Source organism: Taurulus bubalis (assembly GCF_910589615.1).
Source record: "Taurulus bubalis genome assembly, chromosome: 17".
NCBI classification, from domain to species: domain Eukaryota; kingdom Metazoa; phylum Chordata; class Actinopteri; order Perciformes; family Cottidae; genus Taurulus; species Taurulus bubalis.
In genome coordinates this window covers 1582089-1607443 of record NC_136605.1, presented here as the reverse complement: position 1 = coordinate 1607443, position 25355 = coordinate 1582089, and the positions used below count along the sequence as shown (strand labels likewise).

Below are 25355 nucleotides of genomic sequence, written 5' to 3'. Positions count from 1 at the left end.
CACAGATATAAAGATCTGGATGCAAGCCAACTTCCTCAAACTCAACAGCAACAAATCCGAAATCCTCATCATCGGCCACAAATCACTCAACAAGTCGCACCACATCTTCTTGCTTTGCATCGATGGCACCACTGTTCCTGCATCCACACACGTCTGTAACCTCAGTGTCATCTTTGATCCAACCCTCTCCTTTGAACAAGCACAACACAAAAAACGCCTTCTTTCATCTTAAAAACTACGCCCCTCCCTGTCCTCCTCTGCCGCAGAGCAGAAGCACTCTGACGACTGCAACAGCATCCTTCATGGCATGAGTCGTCTTCACAGACTGCTTCCTCAGAGCTCAGGTGGTGCATAGGGTGTCTAGCACCGCCTGCAGCCCCTAAACATGGAGAAGATGGGACTGTTGTACCACACATACAGTACGTAGTTGGACTGGTGGACACTTTGCCACCAAAAAACAGCAAAAAGGAGTGAAATGTGGTTATTTTGGGGAGCGATTCTGCTCGGCGCAGCATGAATATGGTTACTGCTTTGACGATGATGCTCGGGATAGGATAACAATTGCAAGGGCCCGCGAGTTTAACCAGGAGCATAATTGGAGTAGGAGATACTGGATCTCAGGGGAAGTTATTATAGGACTTACTGTAGAGGACCTCTCTCAAGATTGGCCCTGATCCCCCCCTCGAAACACAAGTAATCATCTGTGGATTATGGCTCATGTAGGTAAACATCAATTTGTCGACATAATCGCACACAATTCGCACACGTTCATTTTACAAACAGACATGACATGTTAGATTAAATAATCTGCCAGGGCCTTTCAAGGAGGTCCTGATGGTGCGCTTGGTAACTCCAGCGGTAGGATGCGCCCTCCAATTCTAACAGTTTGGGGGGTGCAGCACACACTATCTGGGTACAATAGGAACTGGGGACAGTAGACCATTAGCCGTCTTGGGTTGAACCCACACAAAAGGTTCCCTCACAAGGCCGACTATAGGTCCCCTCAGGAAGCCGACTAAAGGTTCCCTCAGGAGACCGACAAAAGGTTCCCTCAGGAGGCCTATTAAAGGTTCTCTCAGGAGACCGAGTTTCCTCACGAGGCCAACTTAAGGTTCCATCAGCAGGCTGACGAGAGGTTTCCTCAGGAGGCAGACTAAAGGTTTTCTCAGGAGGCAGACTAAAGGTTCCCTCAGGAGGTCCACTGTAGATTCCCTGGTCGGCACACTAAAGGTTCCCTCAGGAAGCCGACAAAAGGTTCCCTCAGGTGGTCAATTAAAGGTTTCCTCAGGAGGTCGACTGAAGGGTCCCTCAGGAGGTCGACTGAAGGTTTCCTGGTCGGCACACTAAAGGTTCTCTCAGGAGACCGACTAAAGGTCCCCTGGTCGGCACACTAAAGGTTCCCTCAGGAGGCTGACTAAAGGTTCCCTCAGGAGGCTGACTAAAGGTTCCCTCAGGAGACTGACTAAAGGTTCCCTGGTTCGGCACACTAAAGGTTCCCTGGTCGGTACACTAAAGGTTCCCTGGTCAGCAAACTAAAGGTTCTCTGGTCAGCACACTAAAGGTTTCCTGGTCGGCACACTAAAGGTTCTCTCAGGAGACCGACTAAAGGTCCCCTGGTCGGCACACTAAAGGTTCCCTCAGGAGGCTGACTAAAGGTTCCCTCAGGAGGCTGACTAAAGGTTCCCTCAGGAGGCTGACTAAAGGTTCCCTCAGGAGGCTGACTAAAGGTTCCCTCAGGAGACTGACTAAAGGTTCCCTGGTTCGGCACACTAAAGGTTCCCTGGTCGGTACACTAAAGGTTCCCTGGTCAGCAAACTAAAGGTTCTCTGGTCAGCACACTAAAGGTTTCCTGGTCGGCAGACTAAAAGTTCCCTAAAAGCATAGGAAACACTGGACCTTCCTTTACCAAAGGAAAGGAGCTTCAATGCTTCCTTACTTAGCTACGTTAGCAAAGAAAACACTGGACCTTCCTTTACCAAAGGAAAGGAGCTTCAATGCTTCCTTACTTAGCTACGTTAGCAAAGAAAACACTAGACCTTCCTTTACCAAAGGAAAGGAGATAATTCCACCCCACAATTCTTTGCAGCGGCAACATGTGACGAGAACAAACACAATCATCGCAATTAACTGTTGCTATAACTTGTAAATACTTTCAATAATCTATTAAACTATTAATATGGCAAACTATGAATGTTGCATTGTGTTGCTGAAAACTGCTGTAAAGTGATCAAACTGCTGTAAAGTGACCAAACTGCTGTAAAGGGATCAAACTGCTGTAAACTGAAGTATTTCCTGTACTACAGCGTACTACAGAAATATATCAGTTAATATATGTTTATATAAAAAATGTGTTTCCCATCATGCTAAAGACATAACTAATTATACAGTTAACGTATTTCTATAAATGTACCCTTTATGTTCCAGTCATCAGACTCAGTTGTGAGCTGAAGTACATGAAGAACTGTGAAACAGAAAGCTCATTCAAAGGTTTTATTGAAGCAAAAGAAGCATCATCACAATGAAAAAACACATTACCAATAAAACACCTACATTCAGAATGATGATGTAAAAACTACAGAAGAATGTTCTTCATGATCAAAAGTAAATGCCCTCATTATGCAGAATAAACTTTTTAGAGACTACAATATAATAAACAGCAAGTTAATGGATCTTTATTACTCGTTAAAGAGTAATAAAGATCAGTAGCATGTTAACGCTGCAGCAGGTTGAGATTTAACAAAACAATGCATCATATTTAATAACTCATCACACCTTTTATATTTAACATCTTAATGTGCAAAGTAACTACACTTTTATATGTAAATGTGCTAACTAGAACCCCGAAGGGTCCTTGGCTCGTCCCCATAGGAGGACCCACTTTGGTTCCTTGAAGAACCTTTCATAAAGGTTCCCTTTCAGAAGGTTCCACCTAGAACAAAGCATCAAGAGTTTGACCCAGAACCACATGAGAAGGTTCCACCCAAAGGTTTCACAGAGAACCCTCATATGGTGGAACGCTTTCACCCATAATCTTCTCTGGAGGTTCTATGCAGAACATGTCCACCTTCTAAGGGTGCAAGCAAGATCTACCAGGAACCAATGGTTCTATGTAGAACTCATAAGTTCCTCATGAGGTTCATAAAGAACCGGGTCATGAATACCCTACCAAGATTCTCTGGATCCTCATGTAGTCCAGCGGCCTTACAGCTGCCTCGTGGTCTCACATGGATACCAGACATCATGACAGAGCTGACTAAAGAGAGGACATTGTATCACAGGTTCTACATCGTATCACAGGTTCTACATCGTATCACATGTTCTACATCGTATCACAGGTTCTACAGGTTCTACATCGTATCACAGGTTCTACAGGTTCTACATCGTATCACAGGTTCTACATCGTATCACAGGTTCTACAGGTTCTACATCGTATCACAGGTTCTACAGGTCACACAGGCCAAGCAGAGATTACATGAGTACTTTCAGATAGAGGTTCTCTTCTCAAGGTGGATGTCTGTCTCTAAGAGACGCTGTAGCCCTAAACCTGAGTGTTTATGACCCTTTATGATAAGAAACAACACCAGAATAGAAGATAAAAAGACAGATATTTGAGGAACCGTTTAGTTCCTTATTCACTAGGATCCAAGTTGTATCTGTTCTATCAAGAGCAGAGCAGCAGTTCCGTATCAACACTAATGTTGTAGGTTCTGCTCCCTCGTTGAGGACGTAACCACAGACAAAGCCTCTACACTCCTCTATGCATTGGTATGGAGGGATGTCAGCTGGTGAAGCTAACGTGTACAGAGCATATGGACTCTAGTTCATGAACACAACCGTATTTGGCTCTGATAGAGACGAGCATATGCATCCTGTCCCCAGCAGGAACATTACTTTATGATATTCATAGGTCCCTATGATTCACACTTACATATTCTAGTTTTGTCTTTTACGTTCACTGTGTTCTCAATCTGGTGTTTTAATCACCTCAGTAACATTACAGGCCAGGGCATTACGTCTAAGAGATATTCACACAACATCGCCTTTCTCCAACAGAACCTTATTTCTCAGAGTGTAGAAACTACAGCTGACAGATGAATGTAGTGGAGTAAAAGTCAAAAAGACTATGACATGGAAACAGAATACTTCACAGCAAAGGGTCTGTACTTGGGTACTTTGGTACTTTCTACCATTGATTGAGAGGACGAGGAAGAAGAAAAAGAGGAAGAGGAGAAAGGAAGCCTATGACCAGAGTGGATTGAAAGAACATTACAGCTCATCTCTTCTTCCCGGTGTTCTTCTCTTCCTTGTGGAAGACTTTTCCATCCGCCTGCTTCTTCCAGGAAGATATACCTGCTTCAAGAGGCCGTCCATCACCACAGGGTCATTCAGGTCCAGAGAGGAGCTTTTCTGCAGCCTCACTTTCATCAATCGCTTTGCAACAGGAACAACAGGAACAACGTCTGAAACACAAACAACCTTCATCAGTCACAACATGTCTGCTGATAATAATCAATATCCTGGAATCAACACTACCTCTTTAATCCACAGGGGGCGCTAGAACCAACACTATCACTTTAGTCCACAGGGGGCACCAAAACCAACACTACCACTTTAGTCCACAGGGGGCGCTAGAATCAACACTACCACTTTAGTCCACAAGGGGCGCCAGCCAACACTACCACTTTAATCCACAGGGGGCACCAGAACCAACACTACCACTTTAGTCCACAGGGGGCGCCAGAACCAACACTATCACTTTAGTCCACAGGGGGCACTAAAACCAACACTACCACTTTAGTCCACAGGGGGCACTAGTCCCAACACTACCACTTTAGTCCACAGGGGGCACCAGAACCAACACTATCACTTTAGTCCACAGGGGGCACCAAAACCAACACTACCACTTTAGTCCACAGGGGGCACTAGAACCAAATAAGTTCTCGTCACACAAAATACTTCACCGTGATTTGTTGAATAATGTAAATGGACCCGTATAGCGCCTTTTTAGTCTTCCGACCACTCAAAGCGCTTTAACACTACATTCACACACTGATGAGAGGAGATTATCAACCATTCATACACCGTTAGCGCAGCTACGGGAGACATTTAGGGTTAAGTGTCTTGCTCAAAGATACATCGACATGGGCTAGCAGAGCCGGGGATCGAACCGCCGATCCTCTGATTGAAGGACGACCCTGTTCACCACTGAGCCACAGTCGATATTTGGTGAAATCAATGAACCAATGAACATTCAAGAAACTCCGAAAGAACCAGCATGTAACTACACACCTGGGCTTTGCAAACACACTGGTGTTTTAACTCATAAACAAGAGAGATTATGGCAAAGGACGCACTTCACTATGGAGGAAGCTGTGGCGGCCATTTTGGCGACGAGGACGGCGCTGAAGGCTTTGACTCCTGCGACCAAGAGGAAGATGCAGACAGAAGGGATCCATTTGAAGATGGTAAGTGTATTTAGATACTAAACTTTGTGTTGCAATAGCATATTTACGCTAGCAGAGTGAGCACATTTAGCTGGTCTCTTTCTGCTCCAGTCTGGCGTAACGCAGGTACGCACGTAGTCTGTTTACGTTAGCCGTTAGCACAGTTAGCTCATGCTCTGATCAAAGTCCCTGCTGGATCTCTGTTACTGTTTTTGTGTGCAATCGTAACTTTCTTTCAGTGAACTTAGTAGTGACCAGTAGTCATTTATTTTACAGAGAGGATTCATCTGCAGCAGTGGACAACATGCAGCTTCACTCCAGCCACTAGCACTACGCTGTCGTGGAAGACTGACGATGACCCAGACGCTATTTACCAGTTAACGTAGGTACACAGCTCACTGTTTACCAGGTAACGTAGGTATACAGCTCACTGTTTACCAGGTAACGTAGGTACACAGCTCACTGTTTACCAGGTAACGTAGGTACACAGCTCAGCTGCACATGTACACCTGTTGAACTGTTCAAACTGTGTGAAGTTAGTATTGACTAGTCATTTATTTTACAGAGAGGATTCACCACCACCAGCCCCTCTAGCACAGCCATCCCCACCAGCCCGGCTTTGTTTTATATTTCTGAACATGTATATTGTGTAAATATATATTTTTAATTTATAATACATATTTTTATTTAAAAAGAAAAAAAATTGTTGTGATGGTAATTTTTCATTTGCACACACCCCATGAAGCTTTATCTGCATGAAGTAATTTCCCAGTCCCATTTTATAATTTTGGTGAAAGGTGTGAAAGACCACATTTCTACTAAAGAAATGATAATACTAAATGTGGTTTTAGACATTTATTTACATGTATCTACCATTTTATTCATATATTTCACTGCTTTTGTGAACCTAAAACCTTTGGTAAACCAATGTCCATCACCTAAACCGAGTTACCACCTATATACCACCTGTTTTCACAAACATTTCCAAAAATCGAGATTCCATTTTTCAGCTTTAGTCATAGTTTCTCTTTACACTTGTGCCTTATGACAATGGTGCCTCATTATATAGAGAGCTGAGATTGTTCTGCAATTCATGATGTAAAACGTGGGTATGTATCTTATATGCAAGTGCCTTAAAAGGTGAATTTAAGAAATTATGTCAAATCGAGAAAATCGACTGAAAATGACCTCAGTGTTGCAAGAGTTAATATTCTCACCTTTGACATCGAAGCAGACTGGCTTGTAGGTCCTGTCACATCTGTCATCGCCCCAAGTCCCAGCTGAATCCATAAATGCAGTGTTCTTCGCCGTTGTAGTTGTCTGGTTCTCCAGGCCACCATCGTCTGAACTCAGTCTCTCCGGGTTCATAGAAGCTTGTGTTTGGCAGTGACCACCTCCAGCTGTCCACGTACAGTCCTATCCAGGCTCGCTGAAAGCAATATTTCACTATGCTATAAGCTAACAATGCTAACAGATATTGATGCTAACTATGCTGTAAGCTATCAATGCTAGCATGCTAACAGCCCTAACAGTGCAAACAAAGGCAACATGACTCCACTATATATTTACATGTACGATGTTAGTTTGATGAGTTATTAATGCTGTAAATATATAAAATCTTAATCTGTAAAGTAACTCAGTCAAATAAATGTCCCTCTGATATGTAACATAAAAAAGCATTGAACTAAAAGACTCAAGTAAAGTACAAGCACACACGTAGGTCCAGTTAATTTGCATACTTTCCACCACTGTGTGGATGTAAAACTTTCAGACCACCTGTCACTGACGTAATAAAGCTCACAGAGTTGGAGGTGGCCATTTTGCTTGAATCCACCGTCATATTCAGGATCTTCAGGGTCTCCATGTCCTCCATGTCTTGTATAATCATCAGGTCCTTGTAGTTCTCTCTGCAGTGACGCTGTGCTTCAGTCATGGTCTTCAGATCATAAACAACATGGTAGCGACGCTCAGCAGCTGATGAGACGACACACAGCCCTGATGACACACAGCATGTTGATTTTCCATCAAATGTTTATTGATTTTATGGATATGCATTAAGTGACAGTGAAGACCAGGACAGACAACAAGCATCACAACAGCACACGGCTTCACACATATATATACAAAAAGTGGCACCAGCGTTTGTTTTGTTTCAGGAAACTGTCCTATTTCCTCATTGACAAAACCATGATGACCTTATTTTATCATGCTTTTATTGAATAAATGTTATCTTTTTCTTTGGTGTCATGGTTTGGAAACCTGTCTTTAAAGAACAGAAACTCTCTGCATCAGATTGTTAAATGGTCGAGCAGCTGATTGGTGAGTCACAGCTCAGCACAGAGTCCCTGAACACCACACAGATGGTCTAGCAGCTGATCGGTGAGTCACAGCTCAGCCCAGAGTCCCTGAACACCACACACTTACAACAGATAACCGGCTCCATTTTAAAGAACGACTCCCACCCTTTGCACAGGGAGGTTCAGCTTCTCCCTAGTCTAGAGGAGGTGTTTAGAACCACGGTGCAGAACAAAGCGTTATAAAAACAGCTTTGGTCCAATAGCCGTCACTCAGGTGAACACATTATAATGATAACAGCACTGATCTGGAACTTTGAGTACTTTCATCATGTTTGTCTTGTTGTCTGTGTTTGTGTAATGTATGTCAAGACGGATGCCTCGCTTTCTATTCCAAAATAAGTAACCAACCAATATATGTGTGTATATATACATATACACATATCTAAAGATGCACATGCATGTAACCATAGAAAAATAAAATAAATACTACTATTGACGATACCCAACCCCCTCATACATCTCTGAATGTTCTACAGGTATTGTATTATATTATGAAACAATTACATAAATTGTTGGATTTATTTAAAGCCGTAGACAAACACATTACATTTCATATTAATAACTTAACTCACTAATGCAAATGATCCTTTACATTAAAGTAAAAATGCGAGAAAAGAAGGGAAGTAAGAGGAATATCACAGAGACAAATTATTAAACAATATTATTATAATGTTGAAGATGGGAAAAGAATACAAATATATTAAAGTCTTGCCTGACACAACGAGGACGCTCAGGAGAAGTTTGTCCATCTTCGTCTCCTCTCTGTCAGGAGCTGACTGTTGAGCTGCAGCTCATGTAAAGTTCTGCAGACATCATTTGCTTAAACCCACCTATTGCTAGGCCCTTTCCTCAAACGGTGTATCTCTGCAACCACTAGGGTTATTTGAATAATGTTGGTGTTATAATAAAAGGTACACATGTGAGATTTAGTTCAGATGTGTAAATATCAGTCTATATGTTACTGGTTAAGAGTAAATGAAGATGACACACAGAAACAAATGAAAAGGTTTCAGGTCGCCTATAAAAAAATCACTTTCAAGATGATTATTTCTTTAAATGAGCAGCTGTAAGGTCCAACTCTAACCCAAATCATAGCTCAATATGTGAACATTCGCTAACCCAAATCATAGCTCAATATGTGGACATTCTCTAACCCAAATCATAGCACATTATGTAAACATTCCGTAACCCAAATCATAGCACATTATGTGAACATTCTCTAACCCAAATCATAGCACAATATGTGAACATTCTCTAACCCAAATCGTAGCACATTATGTAAACATTCTCTAACCCAAATCATAGGACAATATGTGAACATTCTCTAACCCAAATCATAACAATATGTGAACATTATCTAACCCAAATCATAGCACAATATGTGAACATTCTCTCTGTAAAGATTGACTTTGATAAAGTGAAGCAGAACAAAGTTAGAGAGGGTTTAGAACAGAGAACATTCAGGCGAGGACTCCAAAATTTGCATTGGGGCACATTTGCGCACATCTGTGACATTTGAATTTTCTCATGTACCAAACTATATATGTCACTTATATATTACTTGTATATTACTTACGGTGTTCAATACATCCAAATGCAGCAGTTTGGGGCTTTTTTCATAAAACAAACTATACTTTACAGTTTTATATGACAATCTTAACAATTTGGGATAGCAGACCGTTGGCGCCTTGGGTTGAACCCACCCTAAAGGTTCCCTCAAGAGGTCAATTAAAGTTTTGCTCAGGAGACCAACTTAAGGTTCCCTCAGGAGGCCGACTAAAGGTTCCCTGGTCGGCACAGTAAAGTTTCCCTCAGGAGGGCGACTGAAGGTTCCCTGGTCGGCACACTAAAGGTTCCCTCAGGAGGCCGACTAAAGGTTCCCTGGTCTACACACTAAAGGTTAAGGGACTAGACCCTTAGCGGTAGGGGCTCCAGTCGAATGAGGGAGGGGCCTAGGTGACTAGACTCTTAGCGGTAGGGGCTCAAGTGGAAAGAGGGAGGGGCCTCGGTGACTAGACCCTTAGCGGTAGGGGCTCCAGTGGAAAGAGGGAGGGGCCTCGCTGACTATACCCTTAGCGGTAGGGGCTCCAGTGGAAAGAGGGAGGGGCCTCGGTGACTAGACCCTTAGCGGTAGGGGCTCCAGTGGAAAGAGGGAGGGGCCTCGGTGACTAGACCCTTTGTGTTAGGGGGGGATTTTTAGCCTCTTGCTGTGATGAATTTCAGTTTAGGAAAAATAAACAACGTTTGAGGAGTAAAATATATTGTTTTTCTTACGGTGTCCTGAAGTGTGACGGCACTGCGTGAAGGTCTTGACGTACGCAGACGTTTGAGCAGAGGAGTTGTGGCACAGCGTCCCAGCAACTCAACCTTTGAGCCTGTAGTACTGCCAACGCGGACATCCTCTACAAGTTAAACGCCCAATGGCTGAAGGAGAGCCAAAGTCTTGCCTCCATCTTTCTGCTGTTATGTCTGATTGACAGACGTGGCTGGCCCCTTGCCCTTGGTGTGATTCTAGGCTGTCCGTCCTGCTGAACCTGTATCGGGGTGATCACGGGAGGACAGAGACGTCCGGGTGGATTCTGCCAATCTATTTAACCGGGCTTGACTTCACAAACAGAACCTTTATAGCACTGACCGCAACAGGTAGGATTCTGGGGATGGCATGCACGGCCATTTTTCTTCATCAGGTATTTCAACCCTATGTCTTTGCTATATATATATATAGATAGATAGATAGATAGATAGATAGATAGATAGATAGATAGATAGATAGATAGATAACGTATATACATAGTATATGTAGATATAGTATATTAGTATATGTATAACGAAGGTTTTGGGTTAAACAGTCCAAACGCTAATTTAAAACTTGCATCTTTTCCTCGAGTCTTAGTCTCTCCCACCAGGGATGCAAGGAGAGACACAAGGAAACCATGCGAGGAGAGAGGAAATAAGGATACGAGGAAACATGTCTTAAGAGAAATGAGGCGACCTTTCCTCTGAAGCGTCACATGAAGCGACCTCTGTTTCTGATGACAGAGGATCAGTGGATTAAGAAAATATCAATGTTCTACAAATATGATGAAAACTTATGCAAAACTCTTGGCGTGTGCAGCAGAAGAGTTCTGCTCTCAGTTTATTTGAATGTTGCTGTTGAATCTCTTTCTGTGAACACAGACAGTAACTCTTCCTCAGGACTGCATGCTGATTGGTCGGAGGCAGATTCAAACACACAGGAGAGGAAATAGAAAATATGGAAATCTAAATATTCATTTGAATATGTTTGTGTATCTAAAGTTTCCCCATCAAACACACCTAACACGTACAAGTACTTGTACAAGTACTTACTGTACTACAGAGTACTACAGAATTGGTTTCATCACTTTATATATATTAAAATTGTATATTTAGTGTCCCACCCTGCAAAGGCATAACTTTATTAATTCTACAGTTAACGTGTTTCTATAAATGTTCTTGAGGCTTGTTGGTGACCCTTCATGTTCCAGTCATCAGACTCTGTTGTGAGCTGAAGTACATGAAGAACTGTGACACACACACACACACACACACTCACTCACTCACTCACTCACTCACTCACTCACACATTCTCTCTCTGTTGTGAGCTGAAGTACATGAAGAACTGTGACACAGAAAGCTCATTCAAAGGTTTTATTGAAGCAAAAGAAGCATCATCACAATGAAAAAACACAACATTACCAATAAAACACTGTTGGAAAAAAACTATTTCCTCTAATATTTGCTGTTTCATGGCCTGTGACGTATGAGTGAACTGTACACTAATTCTGACTCCGGTGTGAACTTTCCCGTAAACAAAGCTCAGTTTAGGAGTCCAGTGATCTGCTATCTGTATGTTCCGGACTGAAGACAATACACATCATTGTTGTTCTTATGGCATGAAACATATCTATGGGATGACGGGAGGAAGGTTCACTATAAGTGCAAGACGTCATGAGAGCTTCTGTGATTGTGTTTTATGTATTTAAGAGGTAAGTCTCCGAGTGATTCGGATATGCAATTAGTAACACATTGTATCTCTGGCCCTGCTCCTTCTTTGCAAAGAATAAATGACCTGATTATTGAATTTATAACCGGTGTCAAGTAACAATTTTTATCACATAATTGGTCCTTCAAGACCTCTTTTCTCTAGAAGTTCTTTCCTGAAACCGTGCACTGGGGAGTTCAGGTTTCATTTTTATTTTGGTGATTAAATTAAAGTATTGTTTCTCACATGGACAAGTTATTTATAACTCTAACATGCTACATATGTGTGTGCGTTCTGGTTTGTATGTTTTCTCCCCCTTCAAATTACAATCCAACAGCCTATCATCCTACTTAACGATAGGGCACTAGGACCTTGGGGAGGCTGCTGCGCTGGCTTCCTCACTCTGCCAAGTAACATCTCTCATCAACGACAACAGGATTATACCAAAGAGTTTATCTCACAGTAAACTATACCAAGGAGTTTATCTCATAATAAACTACACCAAGGAGTTTATCTCATAGTAAACTACACCAAGGAGTTTATGTCATAGTAAACTACACCAAGGAGTTTATCTCATAGTAAACTATACCAAGGAGTTTATCTCATAGTAAACTACACCAAGGAGTTTATCTCATAGTAAACTACACCAATGAGTGTATCTCATAGTAAACTATACCAAGGAGTTTATCTACAAGTAAACTCTACCAAGGAGTTTATCTCATAGTAAACTACACCAAGGAGTTTATCTCATAGTAAACTATACCAAGGAGTTTATCTCATGTTAAACTACACCAATGAGTGTATCTCATAGTAAACTATATCAAGGAGTTTATCTACAAGTAAACTATACCAAGGAGTTTATCTACAAGTGAACTACACCAAGGAGTTTATCTCATAGTAAACTATACCAAGGAGTTTATCTCATGGTAAACTACACCAATGAGTGTATCTCATAGTAAACTATACCAAGGAGTTTATCTACAAGTGAACTAAACCAAGGAGTTTATCTCATAGTAAACTATACCAAGGAGTTTATCTACAAGTAAACTATACCAAGGAGTTTATCTACAAGTGAACTACACCAAGGAGTTTATCTCATAGTAAACTATACCAAGGAGTTTATCTCATAGTAAACTATACCAAGGAGTTTATCTCATAGTAAACTACACCAATGAGTGTATCTCATAGTAAACTATAGCAAGGACTTTATCTGCAAGTGAACTACACCAAGGAGTTTATCTCATAGTAAACTATACCAAGGAGTTTATCTCATAGTAAACTACACCAAGGAGTTTATCTCATAGTAAACTACACCAAGGAGTTTATCTCATAGTAAACTACACCAAGGAGTTTATCTCATAGTAAACTACACCAATGAGTGTATCTCATAGTAAACTATACCAAGGAGTTCATCTCATAGTAAACTACACCAAGGAGTTTATCTCATAGTAAACTACACCAAGGAGTTTATCTCATAGTAAACTACACCAAGGAGTTTATCTCATAGTAAACTACACCAATGAGTGTATCTCATAGTAAACTATACCAAGGAGTTTATCTACAAGTAAACTCTACCAAGGAGTTTATCTCATAGTAAACTACACCAAGGAGTTTATCTCATAGTAAACTATACCAAGGAGTTTATCTCATGGTAAACTACACCAATGAGTGTATCTCATAGTAAACTATACCAAGGAGTTTATCTACAAGTAAACTATACCAAGGAGTTTATCTACAAGTGAACTACACCAAGGAGTTTATCTCATAGTAAACTATACCAAGGAGTTTATCTACAAGTGAACTCAACCATGGAGTTTATCTCATAGTAAACTATACCAAGGAGTTTATCTACAAGTAAACTATACCAAGGAGTTTATCTACAAGTGAACTACACCAATGAGTGTATCTCATAGTAAACTATACCAAGGAGTTTATCTACAAGTGAACTAAACCAAGGAGTTTATCTCATAGTAAACTATACCAAGGAGTTTATCTACAAGTAAACTATACCAAGGAGTTAATCTACAAGTGAACTACACCAAGGAGTTTATCTCATAGTAAACTATACCAAGGAGTTTATCTCATAGTAAACTATACCAAGGAGTTTATCTCCAAGTAAACTACACCAATGAGTGTATCTCATAGTAAACTATACCAAGGACTTTATCTACAAGTGAACTACACCAAGGAGTTTATCTCATAGTAAACTATACCAAGGAGTTTATCTCATAGTAAACTATACCAAGGAGTTTATCTACAAGTAAACTATACCAAGGAGTTTATCTCATAGTAAACTACACCAAGGAGTTTATCTCATAGTAAACTATACCAAGGAGTTTATCTCATAGTAAACTACACCAATGAGTGTATCTCATAGTAGACTATACCAAGGAGTTTATCTACAAGTAAACTATACCAAGGAGTTTATCTACAAGTGAACTACACCAAGGAGTTTATCTCATAGTAAACTACACCAAGGAGTTTATCTCATAGTAAACTACACCAAGGAGTTTATCTCATAGTAAACTACACCAATGAGTGTATCTCATAGTAAACTATACCAAGGAGTTTATCTACAAGTAAACTCTACCAAGGAGTTTATCTCATAGTAAACTACACCAAGGAGTTTATCTCATAGTAAACTATACCAAGGAGTTTATCTCATGGTAAACTACACCAATGAGTGTATCTCATAGTAAACTATACCAAGGAGTTTATCTACAAGTAAACTATACCAAGGAGTTTATCTACAAGTGAACTACACCAAGGAGTTTATCTCATAGTAAACTATACCAAGGAGTTTATCTCATGGTAAACTACACCAATGAGTGTATCTCATAGTAAACTATACCAAGGAGTTTATCTACAAGTGAACTAAACCAAGGAGTTTATCTCATAGTAAACTATACCAAGGAGTTTATCTACAAGTAAACTATACCAAGGAGTTTATCTACAAGTGAACTACACCAATGAGTGTATCTCATAGTAAACTATACCAAGGAGTTTATCTACAAGTGAACTAAACCAAGGAGTTTATCTCATAGTAAACTATACCAAGGAGTTTATCTACAAGTAAACTATACCAAGGAGTTTATCTACAAGTGAACTACACCAAGGAGTTTATCTCATAGTAAACTATACCAAGGAGTTTATCTCATAGTAAACTATACCAAGGAGTTTATCTCATAGTAAACTACACCAATGAGTGTATCTCATAGTAAACTATACCAAGGACTTTATCTACAAGTGAACTACACCAAGGAGTTTATCTCATAGTAAACTATACCAAGGAGTTTATCTCATAGTAAACTATACCAAGGAGTTTATCTCATAGAAAACTATACCAAGGAGTTTATCTACAAGTAAACTATACCAAGGAGTTTTTCTCATAGTAAACTACACCAAGGAGTTTATCTCATAGTAAACTATACCAAGGAGTTTATCTCATAGTAAACTACACCAATGAGTGTATCTCATAGTAGACTATACCAAGGAGTTTATCTACAAGTAAACTATACCAAGGAGTTTATCTACAAGTGAACTACACCAAGGAGTTTATCTCATAGTAAACTACACCAAGGAGTTCATCTCATAGTAAACTACACCAAGGAGTTTATCTCATAGTAAACTACACCAAGGAGTTTATCTCATAGTAAACTACACCAAGGAGTTTATCTCATAGTAAACTATACCAAGGAGTTTATCTCATAGTAAACTACACCAATGAGTGTATCTCATAGTAAACTATACCAAGGACTTTATCTACAAGTGAACTACACCAAGGAGTTTATCTCATAGTAAACTATACCAAGGAGTTTATCTCCAAGTAAACTATACCAAGGAGTTTATCTACAAGTGAACTACACCAAGGAGTTTATCTCATAGTAAACTATACCAAGGAGTTTATCTCATGGTAAACTACACCAATAAGTGTATCTCATAGTAAACTATACCAAGGAGTTTATCTACAAGTGAACTAAACCAAGGAGTTTATCTCATAGTAAACTATACCAAGGAGTTTATCTACAAGTAAACTATACCAAGGAGTTTATCTACAAGTGAACTACACCAAGGAGTTTATCTCATAGTAAACTATACCAAGGAGTTTATCTCATAGTAAACTATACCAAGGAGTTTATCTCATAGTAAACTACATCAATGAGTGTATCTCATAGTAAACTATACCAAGGACTTTATCTACAAGTGAACTACACCAAGGAGTTTATCTCATAGTAAACTATACCAAGGAGTTTATCTCATAGAAAACTATACCAAGGAGTTTATCTACAAGTAAACTATACCAAGGAGTTTATCTCATAGTAAACTATACCAAGGAGCTTATCTCATAGTAAACTACACCAAGGAGTTTATCTCATAGTAAACTATACCAAGGAGTTTATCTCATAGTAAACTCCACCAATGAGTGTATCTCATAGTAGACCATACCAAGGAGTTTATCTACAAGTAAACTATACCAAGGTGTTTATCTACAAGTGAACTACACCAAGGAGTTTATCTCATAGTAAACTACACCAAGGAGTTTATCTCATAGTAAACTACACCAAGGAGTTTATCTCATAGTAAACTATACCAAGGAGTTTATCTCATAGTAAACTACACCAATGAGTGTATCTCATAGTAAACTATACCAAGGACTTTATCTACAAGTGAACTACACCAAGGAGTTTATCTCATAGTAAACTATACCAAGGAGTTCATCTCATAGTAAACTATACCAAGGAGTTTATCTCCAAGTAAACTATACCAAGGAGTTTATCTCATAGTAAACTATACCAAGGAGTTTATCTCATAGTAAACTATACCAAGGAATTTATCTACAAGTAAACTATACCAAGGAGTTTATCTCATAGTAAACTACACCAAGGAGTTTATCTCATAGAAAACTACACCAAGGAGTTTATCTACAAGTAAACTATACCAAGGAGTTTATCTCATAGTAAACTACACCAAGGAGTTTATCTCATAGTAAACTATACCAAGGAGTTTATCTCATAGTAAACTACACCAATGAGTGTATCTCATAGTAGACTATACCAAGGAGTTTATCTACAAGTAAACTATACCAAGGAGTTTATCTACAAGTGAACTACACCAAGGAGTTTATCTCATAGTAAACTATACCAAGGAGTTTATCTCATAGTAAACTATACCAAGGAGTTTATCTACAAGTAAACTATACAAAGGAGTTTATCTCATAGTAAACTACACCAAGGAGTTTATCTCATAGTAAACTATACCAAGGAGTTTATCTACAAGTAAACTATACCAAGGAGTTTATCTCATAGTAAACTATACCAAGGAGTTTATCTCATAGTAAACTACACCAAGGAGTTGATCTCATAGTAAACTACACCAAGGAGTTTATCTCATAGAAAACTATACCAAGGAGTGTATCTACAAGTAAACTATACCAAGGAGTTTATCTCATAGTAAACTATACCAAGGAGTTTATCTCATAGTAAACTATACCAAGGAGTTTATCTCATAGTAAACTACATCAATGAGTGTATCTCATAGTAAACTATACCAAGGACTTTATCTACAAGTGAACTACACCAAGGAGTTTATCTCATAGTAAACTATACCAAGGAGTTTATCTCATAGTAAACTATACCAAGGAGTTTATCTCATAGAAAACTATACCAAGGAGTTTATCTACAAGTAAACTATACCAAGGAGTTTATCTCATAGTAGACTATACCAAGGAGTTTATCTACAAGTAAACTATACCAAGGAGTTTATCTACAAGTGAACTACACCAAGGAGTTTATCTCATAGTAAACTACACCAAGGAGTTTATCTCATAGTAAACTACACCAAGGAGTTTATCTCATAGTAAACTACACCAAGGAGTTTATCTCATAGTAAACTATACCAAGGAGTTTATCTCATAGTAAACTATACCAAGGAGTTTATCTCATAGTAAACTACACCAATGAGTGTATCTCATAGTAAACTATACCAAGGACTTTATCTACAAGTGAACTACACCAATGAGTTTATCTCATAGTAAACTATACCAAGGAGTTTATCTCATAGTAAACTATACCAAGGAGTTTATCTCCAAGTAAACTATACCAAGGAGTTTATCTCATAGTAAACTATACCAAGGAGTTTATCTCATAGTAAACTATACCAAGGAGTTTATCTACAAGTAAACTATACCAAGGAGTTTATCTCATAGTAAACTACACCAAGGAGTTGATCTCATAGTAAACTACACCAAGGAGTTTATCTACAAGTAAACTATACCAAGGAGTTTATCTCATAGTAAACTACACCAAGGAGTTTATCTCATAGTAAACTATACCAAGGAGTTTATCTCATAGTAAACTACACCAATGAGTGTATCTCATAGTAGACTATACCAAGGAGTTTATCTACAAGTAAACTATACCAAGGAGTTTATCTACAAGTGAACTACACCAAGGAGTTTATCTCATAGTAAACTATACCAAGGAGTTTATCTCATAGTAAACTATACCAAGGAGTTTATCTACAAGTAAACTATACCAAGGAGTTTATCTCATAGTAAACTACACCAAGGAGTTTATCTCATAGTAAACTATACCAAGGAGTTTATCTCATGGTAAACTACACCAAGGAGTTTATTTCATAGTAAACTATACCAAGAAGTTTATCTCATAGTAAACTATACCAAGGAATTCATCTCATGGTAAACTACACCAATGAGTGTATCTACAAGTAAACTATACCAAGGAGTTTATCTCATGGTAAACTATACCAAGGAATTCATCTCATGGTAAACTACACCAATGAGTGTATCTACAAGTAAACTATACCAAGGAGTTTATCTCATGGTAAACTACACCAAGGAGTTTATCTCCAAGTAAACTATACCAAGGAGTTTATCTCATAGTAAACTATACCAAGGAGTTTATCTCATAGTAAACTATACCAAGGAGTTTATCTACAAGTAAACTATACCAAGGAGTTTATCTCATAGTAAACTACACCAAGGAGTTGATCTCATAGTAAACTACACCAAGGAGTTTATCTCATAGAAAACTATACCAAGGAGTTTATCTACAAGTAAACTATACCAAGGAGTTTATCTCATAGTAAACTACACCAAGGAGTTTATCTCATAGTAAACTATACCAAGGAGTTTATCTCATAGTAAACTACACCAATGAGTGTATCTCATAGTAGACTATACCAAGGAGTTTATCTACAAGTAAACTATACCAAGGAGTTCATCTACAAGTGAACTACACCAAGGAGTTTATCTCATAGTAAACTATACCAAGGAGTTTATCTACAAGTAAACTATACCAAGGAGTTTATCTCATAGTAAACTACACCAAGGAGTTTATCTCATAGTAAACTATACCAAGGAGTTTATCTCATGGTAAACTACACCAAGGAGTTTATCTCATAGTAAACTATACCAAGAAGTTTATCTCATAGTAAACTATACCAAGGAATTCATCTTGATTATAGTGAATGTGTTATTTTTGTTATTCATGTTTTTTTCTTCTATTAAATGTTATATTAGACACTGAACTAGTTCATCTTTATCTCAGTGATAGTGTCCAAATGAGCATAACATATCACTGGTTTGTAAAAACTACACAGATAACAAAATAGATGTAAATGTTGATCATAATATTATTCCCTTCTGCTCAAAATAAAACAAGTGAATAACTCAAAAGTTGACATGTATATGAAAGATAGTTTATCCGTCTTTCCTTTACAAGCAGGAAAAGTATTTCTCTCGTTATTTGAGAAAAGTTCATATTTGTGTTCACTATGACCCTGACATTGTGTCTCTTCTCTTATCATATATTGAATGAATGCAAAACTACAGAACAAAATCACTCCTTCTGATTGAACCATCTATGAACTGTCTGAAACAATGGACATCCACGGCCCCAAATGGGCCCCCAAAAGAATTGTGCGCACCCACATACCAGATCTCCAGGGGCTAAGCCACCTTTCCCAGAATCATAGAAACGCCCCTGCTCCAGACTATATAAGTTGTATTGGTGCCTGTCTGTAAACCTCTTTCCAAGTGTTGACAAATAAAGCTGCTGTAGTTTAAAAGCAGCTGTTTCATGTTTTGTGGAAGCTTTACTGATTAATAAATGCAATACATGTATATTTGAATAGTGGTGTAGAGTAGTGGTAGATGGATGACTTATTATGTAAATATTATTTAATATGTTTCAATAGAAACAGTTAAGAAAAGGTAGTTATAACCATGAAATATCAAATTATATTTACAGGGGTTTTGTAATTAGATGCAAAGGTAGCCTGAGTAAAAAATACTATTGAAAGGAAGAAAATTTGCAAGTAAAATGTATTTGAACATTTTGTATAAAAGACAATTCTTACTACTAAGTAAGCTTAACTTGATCATTTCCAGAGTAAACGGTACTCAGAATTTATATGTGGAAATCGTTACCTAGCTTTTTTTAAGTAAATGGCACTCCACATTTATTTCAGTGTAGTTATACTAATACAAGAAAGAAAATAGATTACTGTTTCAGTCCTTCAGCCACTTCCTACATGTGTTTTACTGCAGTGTGCTTTTTTTCATAATCTCCTCTTTGTCATCTCTCAGCTCTCTGAAAATTCCAACGCCTTCCTCAACCGCATGCTCAATAGAGACACCATCACCAGAATCAACTACAAACGTAAGACACAACGTCTCTCTACCTCTCACACAGTTCCCACCTGTGTTCTGTGCCTAGACAAGCTCATTCTTTGTAAATCTACAGGGCTGTATCTATCTTGTATATCTTAAGTAAAATCTTTGAATCTGCTAAAAAGTATTTTTTTGGTGTGACCGGCATAGATATACTGTACTTGTACATCTCTTTTCTATTCTTCCGACCACTCAAAGCCCTTTAACACTACTTGTCACCATTCACCCATTCATACACTGATGGGAGTTGCTACCATCCAGGTCCCACCTGCTCATCATTCACACACTGCGGCCTCTACGTGTATTTTGTAACAGAAGACTGAAGGCTTCAACTCAAATGTCTAGGAGACTCGGGTGAAGAGAGAAGCAGAGTTGTCAAATGACTACCAGCTGGTGGTGAGTCGGATCAGATGGTGGGGAGGCTGCCGGACAGACTTGGTCAACCAAGACGTGCAGTGAGGTTGAACTGGGAACGTCTGGCTGAGGCCTCTGGGGACATGGATTCGGGGTGGGACATCCTCCATAGCTAAAGAACAGGGCCATCACTCGTCTTCAATTTTGTGAAGCTGTGGGGTTTATGATTAAGTTATTGATAATTGTGACATTTCATGTTAATTAGGTTTTAATTATGAAATATGCTACAAGAAATAACCCTGCACTGTAACCCAGTAGGGCCCTATATAAATTGGGCCAGGGCTAGCAAAGTGGTGGGGTGCACAGACTCTGTGACTCTGCTCTGTAACACGTCAAATCAACATGTGTCTTGCTCCTCACACCTGTGCACCATGCACTGTGGGCTGGGCACCAACATACCACCAGTGAAAGTGTTTCTCCCAGTCGGATCCAAGCACTGCACCAACAGAGCCCGAAGAGTCTACAGCCATGCAATCAGCAGTGATTTATGCTAAATGCTAACGTTAGCATGTTAGAATGCTGGCACTTTTAGTTTCTTAGCATGCTAACATAATTAGTGTTAAACACAGGACAGGAGAGTCTGATTGGAATGCCATTGGTTTCGCTGGTCAAAATGGGATAGCAAAATTGCAATGAATTCCTTATGAATGCCCAAACCAGATGTCGAAGCAATCAAGCCAAGAGTTGCAGAGATTTATACAAATGTCAACCTCACAGCTAGAATACAAGTCGGGGATCACTAAAGTCATTAGGGTTCATCATCTGGGGACCATGAATGTCTTTACAAAATGTCCTGGCAATAAATCCATAATATTTGGTGAAATATTTCAGTGCGGGTGAAAGTGGTGGACCAACCGAGTGACTAGCGTACGTCGCCATCCTCCCTGTTAATGGGGAGAAAGAATTTCACATAAGAGGACATTACATTTACTTATATCAATTGCAGTATATACAAACCTGAAGCCAGAAGCAGGTCTTAACCTTAACAATGAACGGTACAGGCTACAGTTTGTCCATGAATGGTAGGTCAGTCCCCATAATGTGACACTAATGAATCCAGCAGATTAACGTATCACCTTAAGACTCTTCTCTCTCTCTTGCCTTCTCTGTCTAGATGATGCGTTCTTATTAATGGGCCTGAACATAGCCGACCTTTACCCTGACACCACGCGTTACATCACCTACGAGGGCTCTATCACCATCCCCCCCTGCTACGAGACTACCACGTGGATAATCATCAACAAGCCTGTCTATGTTACACAGATGCAGGTACGCGAGTGGAGGAAAAGTAAATGTGGCATGCAACACGCACACTGTTGATCGTTTTTTCTGTTGATCATTTTTAACTGCCGACATAGGGTGCAAACAGATTTGATATGCAAATTACAACATCATAATCTGTAAAGCATCTACTTTCTCCTAATTTGGTTTAGATTTTTTAAAAAGCGAGTTGTAACAGTGATGTTCTCTGTTCTGTCCAGAAGCCTTTCATGTGAAGAGCAGCTGCATGTTTCAGATGCAAACCCCAGCTCTTCCGATCAGGAAGCTCACTGTCAAAGTGCACATTACAATCCACCTGCATTCACCAATGCATCATCTGCGTGTATTCTAATTCGGTGTGATGATGCAAGCACACTGCATGTACTCCTGCGGGCATAGTCCCACAAAACTTTGCCGAGTATCTCCTCCCGCGGCGTCAAAATACATAAACACGTGCGGCTTGCATCAAGATCGTATGCTATGACTTTTTTAAGAGATTCGACCGGCCGTTTTCCTGAGAAACAGCAAGAAATTGAATGGGGTTTTAGCGTGAAGAGAGTTTATTTGCCCAATTGGGCATTTTTGATAGCTAGCATAGTTTTCATGTAATCATTGTTCAAGTTTAGGAAAATGTTCAGACCTTTTAAGAGTTTACAATGGGTGTGTATGGTGCAGGTTAGAGTGGCGATGTCATCGCTAGAGCATGGAGGAGCTTCAGACTCTTGCGAAAAAAATATTTGTATTTTGTCATTCACTCCACAATTTTTACTCTTCAGGCATAATTTATACATATAAAACGTGGGAAATCGTGTCTTTTGTCGTAAACTTGGGTCGATTTAATCCACAGATTCACACATTTGTTTGAATCCGCTTGATTGTGAGAGGACGTCCACCTCGCTCCTTCAATAGCATTACCATGTTAAATGTTCTCCCATGAAGCAAACGTCAGCACTTTCTGAACTGCCATTACACTCTCATTTCTAAACCCCACAAACATTGAATTACACGTCTTGTGCTTCGCCTGATTGTGTTATTTTCGAGTCAAGGTTTTCTGTCAAATACAGTAGTTTGAAAGGTTGTTTTTGATAAATCTTCTAGTTGTATTTACTCCTGCTCTCAACCATCCTTTGACCTCAACACTCTGTAATCGCTCTCTTTTTCCTTCCCTCTTTCTCTCCTACCCGTCTTTTACATCTCTATTATATCAGCCTTTTCGTCATTATATTTGCTCCACCCTCAAACATTTTTGGACTCTACGCTTCCTCCCTTTTACTGTCTATCTCTCATCCCTCTCTCTTCTCTCCTCTCTCATCCCTCCTTCGACTTCAACGGTAGTGACACATACAGGTTTTCTTTTGTTAAAAGGGGAACTCCGCCGATTTTACAGCTGCCTTTTAACAGAGGCTTTTTATTTCTTAACATGGGTGTATGAAGAATGATTCAAAGGATGGAAAAGCATTCACAGATTTCTTCTCACTTCCTACAACGTCCTAAATTGTGACATGTATCGTCCTTTTTCAGCCAACCAGCTTGAGCGTATGCAAAACTTCTGCTGCTGCAGTCGACTGACTGGACTTGACGGACTTGAATAACTTAATTTAATCTTAAACTTAATTTCGAGACTTTCCAACTTTTATTGGGCCAAATAGATAAATACAAATATGTTCTGGTGGTTGTGGGGAAACAAACTCAGCTGAACCGAACTGTGTGACTCAAACCAGCTCTAGCGTGTCGTTGTCCTCCCACAGATGCACTCCCTGCGCCTCCTCAGCCAGAACGAGCCCTACAAGATCTTCCTGAGTATGAGCGACAACACCCGGCCCCCGCAGCCTCTGTTGCAGCGCTGCATCCGAACCAATATCAACTTCCATAAGCCGGGCAGGGACTGTCCCAACAACCGCGCCCTCCGCCCGCAGTACAGAGGTATATGAAGGAGGGGAGGGGGAGGTAGCCATATTTTTCTGCATTAAAAAAAATATTAAATCATGAAAGGAAATGAATGCCAAGTGCCAATTAATGCCAATTATGTTTTGTTTTTTACACTTTCCATCCCTCCTAAGCTAATTATGGCAGTTGTTACATGCCTCTGCCAAGACTGGAGATATTTTAAAGTCAGTTTTGCCAAAGGGGTGTGAAGGAGTGGCTCCCCACAGAGAGCCTGTTTTACCTCCTCAAATGCCAACTGGCACCGCTCTGTCCACTGGACCGGATCTGAGGCACCTTTCAGGTCAGTCAAGGGGCTGGTCAGGTCAGTGAAGTTCGGGATGAAGTGCCTGTAATAACCCGCCAGCCCCAGAAACTGCCTCACCTCTTTTTTAGTCTTGGGCCACGGGCAGGCTGCAATAGCAGCGGTCTTGTCCACCTGAGGGTGCACATGCCCGCCGCCCAAGTGGTACCCCAGATACCCTACCTGTTGGACTCTTCTATTACCCCCATCACCAGCATTGCAGCCAATTCCTTCTGAACCACTTTTCTTTTGTGTTCGAGTAACCTGTAGGGTCGTAACCGCACCGACACGTCTCAATCTGGTGCATGATGAGGTGGACGCTCCACCAGACCGTCGGTCTGTGGGTGGTAAACACTGGTCCAAATAGATTTAATGCCCAGCAACCCGTAAAGTTCTCTCAGTGTTCTTGACATGAACGAGGTGCCCTGGTCAGTTAGAATCTCTTTCAGGATTCCGACTCGGATGATGACTTGAAACAGAGCCTGCGCGACACTCTTTTCAGAAATGTTGCACAACGGCACTGCCTCCGGATATTGTGTTGCGTAATCCACCAGGACTAACACAAAGCGATATCCGTGTGCACTCCGGTGAAATGGCCCGATGAGGTCCATGGCTATTCGCTCGAACGGCACCTCCATCAATGGCAGAGGACGCAAAGGCGCCCTTGGAATGGCCACTTGATTTATCAATTGACACTCCAGGCTGCCCGCATCCCCAACACCCCTGCCCTGGCGTTTGAGGGACCCCCTGTGGGTTGGGCAGGGTGCCGGTGTTTGCTGTAAATATGTATATATATTTGTAAATATGTATATAAATGTATATACAGATACAAATATGTATTAAAAGTGATGAAAAGCTTGATGTTTCATGGAACGCCGTGGAAGTGGTGTGGTGACTATTTCATATGGTTCTTGATCATACAATTAAATTAAAGTCAGTTCATTTAAGAAGCCCAACA

The 25355-nt window shown here is 39.9% G+C and overlaps 1 protein-coding gene across 1 annotated transcript in view; it reads left to right on the top strand.

The window, feature by feature from the left end:
* The window catches only part of LOC306750087 (carbonic anhydrase-related protein 10-like), a gene marked incomplete at both ends in the record, with an annotated part of 59169 nt that overhangs the window by 30267 nt on the left and 3547 nt on the right, over positions 1 to 25355 (top strand). The window contains 3 exons of the mRNA XM_079233478.1: positions 20413 to 20485; positions 22025 to 22179; positions 23919 to 24093. Of these exons, the coding sequence (XP_079089604.1) occupies positions 20413 to 20485; positions 22025 to 22179; positions 23919 to 24093 (403 nt within the window). The remainder of the gene's footprint in view (positions 1 to 20412; positions 20486 to 22024; positions 22180 to 23918; positions 24094 to 25355) is intronic.